The sequence below is a fragment of the Macaca fascicularis genome, chromosome 18 (assembly GCF_037993035.2).
Source record: "Macaca fascicularis isolate 582-1 chromosome 18, T2T-MFA8v1.1".
NCBI classification, from domain to species: domain Eukaryota; kingdom Metazoa; phylum Chordata; class Mammalia; order Primates; family Cercopithecidae; genus Macaca; species Macaca fascicularis.
In genome coordinates, this window is record NC_088392.1 from 62,623,435 (window position 1) to 62,640,500 (window position 17,066).

The window sequence follows — 17,066 nt, forward strand, 5'->3', positions numbered from 1 at the left end:
TAAAAAGTATCAATTACCTGTATTTTGTTATTGGAGCTCCAAATTCCATCCAATGCAACAAGTTGTTAAGTACCTTTTAGGCTCAAGATATTGTGTTTATGGGAAGGGAGAAGAAGGAGCTGTACAAAATACAGGAAGCCTTTGGCTGTGGAAATGTATAATGCTCTTACATAAAGCAGCATTATTCCAAGTAATTTCAATCTCCAGTAGTCTGCACTTTTTCCGCAGGCTTGGAGATAGATATATGATTTCCAAATAGGTGTGTTTTCCCATCACAGCTGACCTTCAGGTTTGCTTGAAGCAATCCTGCTGCTCCTACCACCTCACCTTTGTTTAATGAGAGCCATTTCCTAATGCCAACGTTGGGTTAATGGACTGAGATGGGAGAAAATCAAACATATCTCTCCATTTTACACCAGATTGTCTTTACGCCTTGTGGCTTTAATCACTCAATCCTACTCACATCTGCCATAATAACAATTATGGGTTTTCTACTGCTTTCTCACCCAGGAGGATATGTCAGAGGATAGCAACATCTCCTGAAGAAAGGAAGGGCAAATTCTTAATCTTTTTTTAGCGTCATAGGTAATAATTTTCTTCTGCAAACCCCCAAGGAGTACTCCTTTTGTCTCTTACACCCACCATTCCCACAGGTTCATGGCTCTGCTTTGATTTACGAGTTTTCTTCTAGCCTTTTCTCTTCTGAGATAAGTTTTAATTATGTAGACAGATTGTAAAAGTCTCTTTCTTCTTGTAAACAACTATTTCTTTGTTAGTACTAGATTTTGTTTAACTGGTTTCCTCCTATCTGAATCTTCTTATGTACCCAGGAATTATGTCTGTTCATTGTTTAATGGCAGCATCAAGAGAAGAGAAAGCTGGCTTCATTTCATAGCTTCCCTTGAGGGATTCAATTTGGAACACCTCAAATTGCAAATCTCCCTTAGGAACTGTTCTTTGTTACATATGTTTGGAAACCCATAATATTTTAGTTTAGATTCAATATAAGAGCAAAGTATCACCCATCAAATAAGCAGTATGATAATACTCTCTACTCTTCTACTTACTTAAAAACTTTCTTTACTATTTGAATCAAGGAAATGCCTAAAATCCTCAAAAGCACTAGTGAAGTGTTAAACAGTTGCCCCTTCCTCAGAGAACTCAGAGAATTGGATTTGAGAAAGCATCTTAGGTAGCGCTGACAAATAGCTCTTACCCTGACCCCTTCCAGGTCAGAGCTAAAATATAAAGAAAATAAGTATTCAGACCAGGGGCAGTGGCTCACGCCTGCAATCCCAGCACTTTGGGAGGCTGAGGCGGGTGGATTGCCTGAGGTCAGGAGTTCAAGACCAGCCTGGCCAACATAGTGAAACTGAGTCTCTACTGAAAATACAAAAGTTAGCTGGGCATGGCTCGCAGCTGTAGTCCCAGCTACTCGGGAGGCTGAGGCAGGAAAATTGCTTGAACCTGGGAGGTGGAGGTTGCGGTGAGCCAAGATTGCACCACTGCACTCCAGCCTGGGTGACAGAGTGAGACTCCATCTCCAAAACAAACAAAAACAAAAACAAAAAACAGAAGAGAAGTATTCACGACATGACATTTTTTTCATTCTGCATAAAAACTTTTAACTGTTTGGTGTTTTTTTTTTTCCTAATCAAGAAATCATTCTAATTCCTTAGTACATTCACTTCCAGTTCTGACCTTCTTATATTGTCTTTGAAGCTCATTTGTGTGAGAATTGGTTTTTTATTTTGTTTTTTTTTTTTGAGACAGGATCTTGCTGTGTTGCCCAGGGTGGAGTGTAGTGGCACAGTCACAGCTCACTGCAGCCACAGCCTTTCAGGCTCAAGGGAAATGCCAGCCCCAAGGACTATAGAAACTCAGGGGTGACAGGATGGCTCCCATTGAGTCATCTCATGTTTTGATTTCTGAGGCCACTTTTTGAGCTCCTTTAAGAGATAAGGAATTCTCTCACCACAAAGTTAAATGTGGTGTCATGGATATCAGCTATAGTTTGGTTATTGGTTTGTTTGTTTGTTTGTTTTTTATTTGAGACAGAGTCTCACTCTGTTGCCTAGGCTGAAGTGCAGTGGCCTGATCATGGTTCACTGCAGCCTCCACCATCCTGGGCTCAAGTGATCCTCCCACCTGAGGCTCTCCAGTAGCTGGGACTATAGGCACATGGCACCACGCTGGGCTAATTTTAAAATCTATTTTATTTTTTGTAGAGACAGGGTTTCACCATGCTGCCCAGGCTGGTCTTGAACTCTTGAGGTCAAGCAGTCCTCCTGCCTCAGCCTTCCAAAGTGTTAGGATTACAGGCATGAGCCACCTCGCCAGCCCTGAAAATTGGTTTTGCCAAGAATACCTAAATATTATCCTTTAACCAGACAAGCAATTTCCCACAGCAGTTTTTAACTTTTAACTGGCACCCCGTAAAACACCTCTTAAACAGGCAAAATCAATATTTTCCCTCAAAGACTCTCCTTAAAGATTTTGAGGCAATGGAATAGAAGAGATAACTTTTTGATGCAGGAATGTGCATGGTATCTTCACACTGAAGAAACATTTATTCAGCTCACCCATAGGGGTTGTGTTCTGTGGCCAAGGAACAGAGCCAGGGTTTCTGGCCAGCATTAGATACAAAGCCACGACCTTGGTCCCATTAGCCGGGCTGCTCACCAGGTGAGCTCACCAGGCAGGTTACTGCATACTTGTGTGGCAGTTCATTGGGAACAGGGAGTCTTTTTGTTTGTTTTTTCTATGTTTATTTTTATTTTATTTTACTTTAAGTTCCGGGATACATGTGCAGAACATGCAGATTGTTACATCGGTATACCTGTGCCATGGTGGTTTGCTGCATCTATCAACCCATCATCTAGGATTTAAGCACTGCATGCATTGGGGATTTGTCCAAATGCTCTCCCTCCCCTTGCCCCCATCCCCTGACAGGCCCTGGTGTGTGATGTTCCTCTCCCGGCATCCATGTGTTCTCACTGGGGAACAGAGATTCTTAATGTGGGTTTCAGTGAAGGTACATGGACACTTTGCCGTTTTATGCAAGATTTTGTATGTGATTATACTTTTCTAAAGAGAGGACTCACATTTTCATCAGATTCTCAAAAATGGATGTGATTTTTTTTTAAATAAAAAGTTAAGATTATATTAAACGAGATTGTTCTAAAAGAAAGTCTTTTCAGTATTTTTAAAAAATAAAATAACTCTTTATTACTGAGGTAGATTTCAGTGATTTCATGTTATTGTGGGAGGGGTCCTTGAACCCTGACCTTTTAATATTTTTCTTTTTATTCCTCTGAAGGATTTTAAATGTGCCCTTTAAATTGGAGAAATCTGTTACTTTATATGAGAGAAAAATGATAGAGTACAGCTTCCATTTTTGAACTTTATATATTCTTAACAAAGGAGGTGATTTTTCCTTACGTTCTGCAAACATGTTTTTCAAAACCCATCCTTTAACAACCCATTCTGTTATTCTTCCTACTCGCAATTATTTTAAGTTATCCCAAACCTTACTTTACACTTTACAATATAGGAGGACTGAAGTCTGGCCAGACTTTGCCTAACTAAATGTTAGGATGTTACTTATAAACTGTAGGATAATACATTCCTTAGATAAGATAAAAGTATGCAATAGAAAATCGCCATTCTAAGAACACCTTCTAGAGTCATGTCTTCAGAGCATTGGTGTGCACATTAAGTCTTCAGCGTTGTTGAGATACTGCATATTTATACCATATTTGAGAATTAATGTTAGCAGACATGTACAATGTAGATTTCTTTTTAAAATTCTAGGTTACTTTATGGAATGGGCCCTTAGAGAACAAGAAAAGACTGAAGTTTTACAGGAAAACAAATCGTGTGGTCTTCAGATTCTGAAATGAGGAGAAATGCAGCCATTTGAAATGGTCATGAACCCCAAACAAGTCTTCCTCTCTGTGCTGATATTTGGAGTAGCTGGGCTACTCCTCTTCATGTATTTGCAAGTCTGGATTGAAGAACAACACACAGGTAACACATGTGCGTTTTCTGCTCTTTTAATTGTAACAATAATAGCTATTTTAAATTAGTTGTGATGCTTATTCATATATTAAGAATCACAATATTTTCAACAACAAAAAATGAGTCATAAGCTAAACTTGCCAGCTCCTAAAAGGAAGGAAAATTATACAACTCTGGTAGGCATTTGTTTGGTGGCTTAACAATGGGAATTTTTGTTATCTCAGTGGGGAATAGTCGTGCTCCCATAGTCCAGAGAGAACTGCTTGTAGAGAATTTGTCTTCAAAAGTATAGCATTTATCCTACTTCTTGTCTGTCCGTGGAGCATCAGGCATAAGCCTAAAAGGAGGTGAATGTATGGCAGGCTGTCCTTTAATTCCTTCTTAATTTATGTGGATACTCAAAATTGGTATAAATATCATTTAATACCTTTATTATAAAGGAGGGGTTGGCAAATCTTTTCCATAAAGGACTGGGTCATAAATATTTTACTCTTTGCAGGCCATAGCATCTCTACCACAACTACTCAACTCTGATAATATATCAAGAAAATGTCATAGATTACATGTAAACAAATGGATCAGGCTGTGTTCCAATAAAACTTTATTTACAAAAACAGCTGGTGGGCAAGATTTGGTCCACCGGCAATAGTTTACTGATCCCTGCTGTGCTCATCTTGTACTTTTGTTTTTTAATTTGCAATTGCTGCACATTGGAGGCACTCAATTACTGTTAAAAATGATTGTATTTATAATGATATAGTATTATTAAAGTAAAAGACTTAGAATATCATAGAAATTTATACATACAGTTGTTGTGAAGTTCTGATGGCTTCCATTGGTAGAAATAGACTATGGCTTATGACTGTTAAGGATAATAAAGTAAAAACAAAAGAATTATTTCTCAATTGTCTCCAATTGTGGCCCATTTTCAAGTTATTCTAGATATAAAACCCTTTAGAATCTTCTCCAAAAGACAATTTAATACTGAGTTACAACTATGATTATTTTTTAAATTGTTTCCATTTTTAAATTCCTTTCTTTGGTTTATCCTCATACTTTTTTTTTTTTTTTTTTTTTTTCATGAGACAAGATTTTACTCCTGTCACCCAGGCTGGAGTGCAATAGCATGATCTTGGCTCACTGCCACCTCCACCTCCCAGGTTCAAATGATTCTTCTGCCTCAGCCTCCTAAGTAGCTGGGTCTACAGGCAAACACCACTGGACCCGGCTAATTTTTGTATTTTTTGTAGAGACAGGGTTTCATCATGTTGACCAGGCTAATCTTGAATTCCTGAGCTCAAGTGATTCACCTGCCTTGGCCTCCCAAAGTTCTGAGATTGGGATTACAGGCATGAGCCACTGCCCCTGGCCAATGCTTTTGATGTATTTAATTTATATAATAACCTTTGTGAAAAGAGATTGCATATAATGATTTTCTGAAGAATATGTAACATATTGTCAAAATATATTCTTAATTCCCTTTACAATTTACATAAACTATTATGCCAACTTTTCTATACTACTGAAATAATTTATCATAATAACATCATATTTAATGAAATCACCTGTAGTAAAATATATAGGCTAATTCTTCCTGAAATATAACCCTTAGCATAGATCCTGTAACATAGTAAGCCTTCAGTAGGTGTTTGTTGAATGAATGTATGCATGAATGAATAAATGAATGGATGGATGGATTGAAAATTCACTGAAGACTATAGACTGAAATACAGCAAAGGAGGAAGAAAGAAAAAGATCTCATTGTTTCGAGTTTTGCTAATATCATGGTCTCATAACAAATTTCACAAAAAGACTATCACAGCAAGATTTTAAAACTTAAGGGAAAATGTATTCATATATATAGACTACTATTTGGCAGAAATGTGTTTAATCTGTCACTAAGAAATTATATATCTAAGGAAACAGGTTAATAATACCATACATATAAAATGTAGTTTACCAAATATGTCCATAAGCATTAATAGCTACCATTTATGGAGAGCTTAATAAGTGCCAAATGTTTACATAAATTTTCTGTAATCCTCATATCTTACTAGGTGAGTATTATTCTAAATTTACAGATGAGGAAAATGAGACTTCAGAGGGTTTAGGGGCATATCCAAGGCCTTGCATGGCCTTGGTGCAGAGGGGAAAGCCTGGATTTGAACCCAGGTTGTACTGCTACGAGGTCCATGCCTCCGCACGATGTGTCACGTCCATGAAGGAAAAAGGTGAATATTATTATTTCTCTACAGCACAGATGAAGCAAAGAAGACTCAGAAAGTTTAAATGACTTAACCTGTAGCTACAAAGCTACACGTTTTTGAAGTGTAACCCATACCTAGGTTTTCCTAATTCTCAGAATCCCTAAAAGAGTCTCCTAACCAAAACACTGGATTATGTAGACATATAATTATAAATGCAGTAGCATCAGTACAGATGTTTTAAAATCACTGAAATTGGTCAATTAAATGACATACAGATGTGTAAACTCTTCTACAAGCTTAAATCTTGAGTTCATAATTTTCCCAAGTGTTGGAAAATTATTTTCCTTGGTTAAGATTGACTGATAAAACACCACTTATTCTGTTGAATTTTATTTGTAATGTTGCTAGAAGTGCTTTTCCCTGATTCTTGATATATTTTAAATGAATTATGTAATATTTCATAAGCTACTCATGACAAAAAGCATAAATGTAAAAGTCCAGAGTCCTGTGGATAACCATTTCTCTGAAGAAAAACTGTATTATTCTTCAAGAAGACTTCCATCTGAAGTTCTGCCTTATACTAGGTTAGTGCTGTGGGTTGAAATTCTGCAGTTTTCTAGGTAGGCAGACATTTATGGTTTTTTGTGTGTGTGGGTTTTTTTTTTTTTTTTTTGTATATGTGTTTCAAATAACATCAGGAGCATTAGGAATTTTTACAGGCAATCTCTTTTTAAATAAATAAATATATGAATATGTGCTTTGATGTTAAGTTTAAAAAATGGAAAATCTGTCTTTTGGACACTTTAGAACTGTCACTCAAAGAAACTTTCAAAGATGAGCTGGTTTGGTTCCTAGACTTTCTATAAGTAATGCTGGTTTTAAAATCTAAATGGCTTTGATCTCACATATATTTCAGTTATATATGAGAACTCATAGGTTTTCTTCCTGTCTTTTATTTGAGGCCTTTCAAATCTAAGATATGGACTATTTTCTAAGCCTCCCTGGTTTTCTTGTTTTGTTTTTTTTTTTTGTATTAAAATAAAATACTTTAGAATTCAAAAAATCTGAAATATGCTCTGATATACTGGTAAAGGATTATGAAAACAGATTTTTTGGAAGAGAAGCTGTATGACAGAAATTAAAATCTATCCAATTATGCAGTAGAGTTCCATAATACCAGCTACTTTTTCAGTATCACTATCAATTAATTTATCCATTTCTTAGTTCTAATTTGCAGTATGTTGATATGTTATCACAAATTTTATTTTATGTTTTTTTTTTTCGTAGTTGTTAAAGGTACAAACTTTTTATTCAGAAGGATCTTGAAATCTCAGATCTGTTTGTTAGCTTTGTAACCCTGGGCAAATTTCTTTGCCTCTCTAAGCCTCAGTTTCCTTATCTGTAAAATGAGCATAGTCATATTTTCCACATAGGGTTGCAGTGAAGATTAAAGGAGACAATGCTTGCAAAGCACTCAGCATGGTGCCTGGCAAACAGTAATGCACAATGAACATGAGCTGTTATTATTATCCTGGAAATGACGCAGAACATCTGCAAACTTGCTTCTTCTGAGTTGCCACAATTAAAACTCAGCCACAATTCAGGAAAACTTAATTGTGCCCAAGCTTGTGCCTTGACTGATTAAGGTTAAAAAAAAAAAAAAAAAAATTGAAGGCTTAGATCCAACTTTGGTTAAATTACTTGGGAGAAGCTAATTGGCACAGAGCCATTCTGGTTCCCAATGTAGAAGCTGGCAGGAGAAGGATAGAATTGAGTGCATAGACCGAGGTCATTGTCCAGGGACATCTCGTGTCCATACAAGCTGCCTCTACGGGCAGAGGAATCACTCATCCAGCACTGTTTCTTGAAGACTTAACAATTGGGTGTGCCGAGCACCATGGTGAATACAGCCATATAATAGCGAGCCAGATATAATCCTTTTTCTCAAGGAGACTACAGTCAAATGAATTGTAAGGGAGAAAATGGTCCTGAGTTCAGGCCAAGCCGCTGGGACAAAAGGAGTCCTTTGTGACACAAAAGGGATAGGCCATCCATTATGGGACAAACTAATGAGTTGGGGGCAGAAGAAGCAGTGTAGTCGGTTGTCAGGGATAGAATTGCTGACCAGATAGAAGCACTAGAAGGAGGGGAGTGGAGGCTGGGCAGATGATAGCGTGCAGAGGACCCAGAGGACCAGAGGAGGGCAGAGAGCTGTGGGTATGATGCCGCAGTGATGAGGGCTGGTTAGGATAAATCACAAGAATGGCGTGTTGTTTATTTTTTCCCCCAGCTACTGTTTAAGTTTGCAGTTTGGCACTTTTTATCTAGTTAGACTCTCACTGCTAAATGGAACTCATACCAAAAGGCAGGGTGTGTAACTGTTATGTGTGTGCCATAAGACAGCGTTGAGACCCTCTAACGACAGAGTCACCATCACAGCTTTAGATAAGAATTCAAAGATCCTCTTGAACCCACCTGTTTTTTAAAAATACAAATTGGATTACATCACTCCCACGTTTAAAACTTTTCGGTCATATCTCATTTCCTTTAACAAAAGCTTCTCCCCAGGGCCCACAGCTGTGTGAGCTGTAGCCACCACCTGCCTCCTCAGCGTCATTCTCCATTCACTCACCATGCTTCCGGAGCCACCTCTCTTCCTCTGCTAAACCAAGACCTTTGCTGACTGGTTGTGCTCACAGTTTCAGGAGCCTGGGATCCCTTTTGTTATCTCACCTGTCAGGGCTTGGCTCAGATGTCACCTTCTTTGATCACCCCCACAGTCAATCAGTGCCTCTCTCTCTCTCTATATATATATATATACACACACACACACACACACACATATATAAATAAATCAACATATATAGATTATATAATTGTGCATATAAATATAATCAATTATATGAGTTAACATAATAGATAATAAATTATCTGTTGATTACATGTATAAATCAATCTGTACATCTTATTCATTTTCTTCAGAGAAATTATCACAATCAGCAATTGCCTCCTTAATTAATTGTTGACTTATTGTCTGTATCCTTTCCTATTTTGTGAACTCTGTATGGACAGAGAGCTTGTCTGACTTCCCTCAGCATCCCCTTTTCATAGCATGAAACCTAATATGTGACAGGTGCTCAACAGTATTATGTGTGGGTGGATAAATAATACTTTGCTTGGTTTTCCAGTATCCCCGTCTAATGACCACACAGACTGTGTTTGACTCCTGGGGACAAAAAATTCACTCCTTCCCAAGGTATCCACTCATCTTACAGCAACTTCCTCAGAAAGGCTCCATATATTCAGCAAGAACTTGCGTTTTAACTTCTGCTTAACAACTTGCGCTACCTGCATCCCTGACACTTCATGAGGCTCATCCTCCTTTCATAGCATAGTCTGATCATTTTCATGGAGAATGAAACCCCAAATTTTTGAGACACATTTTCACTCTGTCACCCAGACTTCTTAACCATTTCATGGAGAAGACAATCTCGTCACTCTTGCCTGGACCATGACACCTACTATATAACTCCGTTTAAAACATGTTACTATTCCCGTGTGTAACTTGTGTTAGAAATATGCATGTGTAACAACACTTTCTATCAAGTAATGAAGAGTTATATACACATATTTTAAAATATACAAAGCAGTAAAAATCAATACAGATCCCATCTAATAGTTTACATTATATATTTTCCTGAGATTTTCCAGAGTCAAGTTTAGTTTCAGTCATTCCAAACTGAAACCATTTCCTCAATGTAGCCTACATTACAAAAATCTGTCCAAATAACTTCTAAGCATTTCTATCTAGGACCAGTAATTTTTTAGCTATTTATTGATAACAATTTTACATGTTTACTTAAAACCCAGAAACTTCTTTAAAAGCTTCATAAAACTTTTGTTTGAAAACAAGAATGGCAGCCTTGTAGTTTCAGCAGTTATCAGGTCCCAGGCAATGCTCTAAACACATCCCACCCATTATATCATTTAATCCCACAACAAGTCTGAGACAGGTACCATTAGTATTCCCATTTTTCAAGATAAGAAAACTGAGGCTAAGCAAATAAGAAACCAGAAGTCTGATTCAAGCAGCCTCATTCTAGGACTCCAACTAAGCCACCCTGCAGTGTGCAGAGATGGTGAGCATTGTAGAGTCTTGCTAAGAGAAGGCACTAGAGAAAGACACAGTGCACTGGCCAGGCAATGGGCTGCCTGGGCAGTCACTCCAGATGCAGAATGACACTCCATGCTTCCAGACCACACCACGCTCCTGGCATACCTCGCTGTGCCACAGTAGGTCATCACGTGTGTCCTGGTTGGACAACCTTTCCTGGGTTCCTGTGAAACCTGATCTCTTATTTCCACAAGTGAGCCTTCTCCATTGCTCTGGATAAACTGTGGTATCTCCCTTTCTTGCCCCTCAAAAGCCTAACACTCAAGTAAACTGAAAAATATTATCCAATCCAATAGTGGTTCTCAAACTTTAATGTACATCAGCGTCCCCTGAAGGTTTGGTTAGAACAGACTGTTGGGCTCCACCCCCAGAGTTACAGATTCACTAGATCTGGGATGGGGCCCAAGAATTTGCATTTCCAACAAGATTTCTGTGGACCCTGATGCTGCAGATCCAGGGATTATATTTTGAGAACCCCTGATCCAGAGTCTCTGTACCCAAAATGTGGAAAGCAGTAGAAGCAACAGCGTCACGTGACAGCTGTTAGAATTGCAGACCCTCGGCACCCACACAGGCCTGCTAAATGGGAATCTGCATTTTAATAAGAATCTCAGGTGCTTGCTGCACATGGTGAAGTGAGAAAAGTACAGTTAGATCATGGTTCTCACCAGCTGCTTGAGAAAGACCAGATGTTTTAAGGAACACGTGCCTTGGTCCACACCCTGACATGTTGATTTTGGTTCCTGGCTTCCTCCCCAGAGATGCTAATTTGCCTGGCTGGGAATGTGGCCCTGATATGGGGAGTTTAAAAATCCCCCCAGGTGATTTTAATATTCAGCCAAGGTTCTGAACCACTGACCCAGAGGTACTGACTTTGGCTGATTTATTGGCACTTCCTCTTACCTCTCACTCATCTACAAGGCATGCACTAGAAGAAAAAAGAGTGGTCACTGTAATACTTAGATTAAGCTGACAGAAGAGGAGAAAGACTGTAAACAGTATGTCTGAGGTCTGCATTTTCACCAAGACAGGCTTCAAGCTATAAAAAGTTGAACAATAAAATGAGGCCAACAAAGCGAAATTATTTCTAAACCCAGCAAATATGACTGCAGTATAGATCAGCTGACCCAGCCAAGGAGTCAGACAGAAAAATATACTCTTCCCAAACAAGTGTTTGTTCTCCATATGAAATGGCTCACTACTGCTTCCTGTCCTTCTAAAGCACATTTTTGTCCCTTGTTTTGTGTTATTTTTAAAATTTTTTAATAAGTAAAAATTGTATACACTTATGGTATACAACATGATGTCTTAATGCATGTATAACCTGCAGAACGGTCAAATCAAGCCACTTAACATATGCATAATCTCACATACTTATTTTTTTTGTGTGGTAAAAACCACTTAAAATCTCCTCTCTTAGCAATTTGAAAATATACAGTACAATATATTGTTATTAACTATAGTCAGCATAGTGTACAATAGATGTCTTGATGTAATTGTCTCTAACTGAAATTTTTTGTTTTCTGACCATCTCTCCAGAACTCAGAAACTTTAAAAATTTTTCTTGTATACTTCTAGTTAGATTTTTTTCCTGACTTCTACCAGTTTCTTTCTGATTCATGCCAAATAAGTACAATGTCTGAATTTAGGATTCAACATTAACATCTAAGGTCAATGCTTTAGTTATGAATTATCATTGCTAGCCTACAAGAGATTTATATAAATATAACCCCACCTTTTAAAAACTCATTGTCACCAATCCATGCTCTGTAGGACTCTGGTCCTGAACATATTTTGCCTGAAAATACTTTTTTTTGGTCAGTGATGTGACCTTTCAGTAGGTCAAGGTTCTATTCAAATCCTACATGCTACTATCAGCGTCAAGTTGGCCAAAATAGATGGTGACTTGTGCTAGTTTTTGTTTGTTTGTTTTTGTTTTGTTTAAGCGCTATAAACATCAGTAGTCCTGGTTGTATTTCAACCCTCTCACTTTGTATGAAAATGAAAAGTAGTAGCTGCAAGCTTCTGATTTCAGGCAAAGTAAAGCCACCTTATTGCTTTTCCTCAGATAATTGATTCTGGTCTGGGCATCTGGTGTTTCTAAGGAGACTTCATCTTGCTTTTTTTTCAGACTAAGTACACTTTCTTTCTCTATACTGAAGCATATTTTTGGCATATAAAGTTTTGTTTCTAGACTGGACTGATATAATTCTTTTCCCCTGAACCTCTCTGATGGGAGAGTCTATTCTTTTCCTCTAAAAAGCAGACCGTATATCCTGATTGTGATGTTGCTCTTTTGAAATTACATTTTCTTTCAGGTTATCTTTGTATACCTGAACTAGAACAAAGCCATTTTTTACATAGAAGGATTTTATGTTTACTGTCAATCATATACTCAGGGAAATAAAATTGTTTTTCTTTACAAAGTCACTCATTGGAATTACTTTCTCTTATATCTGTAAGTGTGGCAAGCAATGTTTTTAATCAAATGAGTACATGCTCTCGCTGCCCACTTCCGGACAGTGCCACACCTCATCTTCCCGCTACATGATTATTCTCATGTCAGGGCTGTTTCCTCTTCCTGGAGCCCGTTTCCTTGGCCATTTCCATGACTGATTTTTCCGAATCCTTCAGGGTACAGCTCAATATCACCTTCCCCAAACATCCTATGTAAAGTGGAAGTTTTCTCTCTCTGCACCTGTCTTATGGTTTCTTAAAATTTACTTCATGGCACTGATCTCAATTTGTAATAATTCCTTTTGTTTGCTTACATATGCTCTGCATCTCCCAGTAAAATGGAGGCTTCCTGAGGGCAGGAAACTTGTATTTTACTCACCAGAGTCCCACAGCTGCTCCTGCTTCCAGATGCAGATTTCAGTCCTTACCTTGCCATGTACCCCCAGCAACCCTATTCACTCAGCCAACTACAACTCAGCTCTGTGGGCTGTCTTAACTCTCTGCCCCAGCTTTTTGAGTCTCTTGTATTCTGTGTACTGTCCCCTGCTTTTGCCCCATACCCCAGAAGTGAAGGAGTCATGGATGTCAAGTTGCTTAAAGTCTTCTGAACCTGAATAACATGCAGCAGCGAAGCTTTGCAACAGAGTCGATCCCATCAACATAGATGTTTAACATCTAGTAATATATTGAATGTGTTTGTTTTCCCAATATGTTTTGAGCAATATAAACAATGATGCACTTGCTATCTACAAAGTGGTACCAGGAACTGCCATATTACAATGTAACCCTTCATTTGTTCTGTTGGCAGGTACCTGGCCAATGCTAGACCTGTCATTCATAGTGTACCACACATGATGAGTATAGTAAAATTATCGTCCAGGGGATGGAAGGCTAATCAAAGTTTGGCCAGTGATTCCCTTTCTGGGGATTCTGGCTTTTGAGATTTGGAATATAGGCTGAGTACCTGGACTATCTGATGCAAAGCTCAGAAGCTTGTTCAGCTGCTTTCTACCATGTGGACCAGAGCAGCTGAAGATTCTAGGCTTAGAGCAAGAGAAAGAAGAAAAGCAGACAGGAAGAAAGGAACAGAGTTATATACAGGGAGCCCCAGCAACTGTTGGGGTCCCTTGATCCATTTCCTCCCAGGTCTAACACTATTCCTACTCTTTCTTAATTTTCTTTCCTACCCTCGGTGAGCACTCATCTGTCTCAGAGAAGGCTTATTGAATTTCAGAGGGGCCTCATAATGAACCCCATTAGCTCTATTTACCTCTTAGAGTAGAGGGTGAAGCAGAGGATGGCACAGAGCAATCCTTCTTTACTATTTTTAATTCATTTTATACCACAAACCCCAAGGTACTGCCTTGTTCACTCCTGTGCCCTACCACTGAGCATGGTGCCTGGCACTTAGTAGACACACTCAGTAAGTCTTAGCTGTATGAGTGAATTCACCCCAAAACTAAGCTCACCTAAGCTAAGGAAGACAAGTGAAGCTGGTGTTTCGCTCGATTTTTCAGAAGTTAAATTGCTTGGTTTGGGGTGGGGTGGACATTTTCTCCAGGGATATCCTGAAATGTCTTCCTTGAGGTCAGAAATGTGTTACCTATAGTTTATTTTTCCTTTTGCTATACAGTATTTTGTTTGAACAAAACACTGGATCATCATTTAGCTGACATGTTGTGAAGAAAAGTCAAAACTTGAATGAGGAATTATAGAAGATAACCTTTTAAGGTCTCTTACAATGTTAAATTTTATGTGACTATCATTTTGTGTCTAAAGGAGATGTTAATGGAAAAAACTAATGTCTGTGAAATATTTTAAAGAAGCTTATTCTGAGCCGATAGAAGTGACCAGAGCCCAGGGTAAACACAAACTCAAGATGCCTTTAGTAAGTGGCCCCAAGTTGGATGACGCTTTGGTTTTGTACATTTTAGGGAGGTGGGCATTACAGGCAAAGACATAAATTAATATATGAAAGGTATGCATTGGTTTGCCTGGAAAATGCAGGGTATCTTGAAGTGAGGGCTTATAGGTTAAAAATGGATTAAAAGATTCTTTAACTTACAACTGGTTAAAGCACTAAGACTCTGTTTAAAATTTGGACTCGCAGAAAGGAAGTTTTAAATTAAAATAGGGATGCTGTGTAGCAAGATTAATGGCCTGCAGGTGTGACTTCACCCTTGCCTTTCATGGCCTTAGGTCTTATTGATACTTTATTATCTATTGCCACAAAAAGTCTGTTCTGTCAGTCTTATGATCTCGATTTTAACATGAATGGTGATCAGTTGTGTCTAAACTCCAAAAGGGGCAGGGAGGGTATAACAAGGCATGTCTGACCTTGTTTCTCATCATAGCCAGGAACTCAATTTTTCTTTTTTTTTTTTTTTTTTTTGAGACGGAGTTTTGCTCTTGTTGCCCAGGCTGGAGTGCAATACTGCAATCTCTGCCTCCCAGGTTCAAGCAATTCTCCTGCCTCAGCCTCCCAAGTAGCTGGAAGTACAGGTGTGCTCCACCATGCCCAGCTAATTTTCTGTATTTTTATTAGAGATGGGATTTCACGGTGTTGGCCAGGCTGGTCTCGAACTCCTGACCTCAGGAGATCCACCCGCCTCAGCCTCTCAAAGTGCTGAGATTACAGGCATGAGCCACCGCAGCCGGCCAGGAACTCAGTTGTTTAAGATTTCTCTGGGGTCTCCTGGGCCGGGAGGGGGTCTACTTAGTCGGTGGGGAATGTAGGATTTTATTTGAAGTTTACAGAGATATTAAGAAATAAGTCTCAGAAACTCTCCAAAATGGATTAGTATTTAATGCTCCAATTAGTAGTCTGTAGTGAAAAGTATCGTCTAGGGTACTCACTTCTTTTTTTTTTTTTTTTTTTGAGACGGAGTCTCGCTCGTCGCCCAGGCTGGAGTGCAGTGGCCAGATCTCAGCTCACTGCAAGCTCCGCCTCCCGGGTTCCCACCATTCTCCTGCCTCAGCCTCCCGAGTAGCTGGGACCACAGGCGCCGCCACCTCGCCCGGCTAATTTTTTGTGTTTTTAGTAGAGACGGGGTTTCGCCGTGTTAGCCAGGATGGTCTCGATCTCCTGACCTTGTGATCCGCCCGTCTCGGCCTCCCAAAGTGCTGGGATTACAGGCTTGAGCCACTGCGCCCGGCCTAGGGTACTCACTTCTAACCTGCTTTGTGTCTTTGAACAAATTGGTAAATCTCTGTGCATTATGGTTTCTTTTCTTCTCTCATTTTCATACCTTCTTTCTTGCCTTCCTGAGGTAACTGCATCCTAAATTTGATGTTTATTACCACATTCCTGTATGTCTCTATGCTTTTTAACACATGCATGTATTCCATTTTCATATCTGTAGGTTACATAAAAGGTATCTATCTGTATATACCCTTTGGCAACTTGCTTTTTCATTCAACAGTAGGTTTTTGAGATTTATTTGCATTGATATATGTAACTCTCGGTCATTTACCTAACTGCGAGCTAATACCTCATTGTATGAATGAGCTGCAGTTTATATATACATTCTCCAACTGATGCACATTAAAGTTGTTTCTAACTTTTGACTCTCACACATAATTCTGCTAAGAATATCATTATATAATCTCTTTGTTTACGTGTTTGAGTGCTGCTATAAGGGGCTGAACTGCGTATTCTCCAAAATCCTATCAGCTTCAAAATTCTATGCTTCCATATTATATCTTTTTGTCTGCTGACATGAATCCAAATTAGGGTTTCTTAAAACAGTAGAAGTGTTCAATGATAATTCTAATAAAACATACACAGAACTATTTTTTGGATACACTGATTGCTATTCAGAATTATAGCAGAAAGATATTAATATAAGACATAGAATCTGCTCTCAGTGTTTCTTTATTGGTATGCTAACAGAGTATTTCACAGTTCATGGAAAATCGATTAAAATAATTACTAGGTCATTAGTGTGGACTTTGAGTATGAGTGTAAAGACCTCACTCACTAAATAATTCATGGCAGTCAGCGAGTTAAGTACTGTTAGCAAGTATTGATTCAGTAATATAATACTACCTAGTCCAAACTATCTAATTTTCCTAATAGAAATAAACTCCTTTAAATGTCAAAGCACCATCTAGTCCCAGCCTCCTTCTTTTATAGAGAAACAACTGGAAGGCTTAAATTTGCACAGCCGGTAGGTAACAAAACTGGAACTAAAACAGAATTTCCCGAT

At 38.6% G+C, this 17,066-nt stretch overlaps 1 protein-coding gene across 7 annotated transcripts in view; it reads left to right on the forward strand.

Moving 5' to 3' along the window:
- The window catches only part of CHST9 (carbohydrate sulfotransferase 9), a 293,740-nt gene that overhangs the window by 31,845 nt on the left and 244,829 nt on the right, over positions 1 to 17,066 (forward strand). For 2 of the 7 annotated variants that reach the window (XM_005586983.5, XM_045377915.3), the window contains exon 2: positions 3,814 to 4,029. The exons of 1 other annotated variant lie outside the window; for it this stretch is intronic. In XM_005586983.5, the coding sequence (XP_005587040.3) occupies positions 3,909 to 4,029 (121 nt within the window). In that variant the 5' untranslated portion in view covers positions 3,814 to 3,908. Of the gene's footprint in view, positions 1 to 3,813; positions 4,039 to 17,066 lie in introns of those variants that run through there. 4 more of the 7 variants (XM_065533960.2, XM_045377917.3, XM_045377916.3 and 1 more) reach the window with 4 other exon arrangements.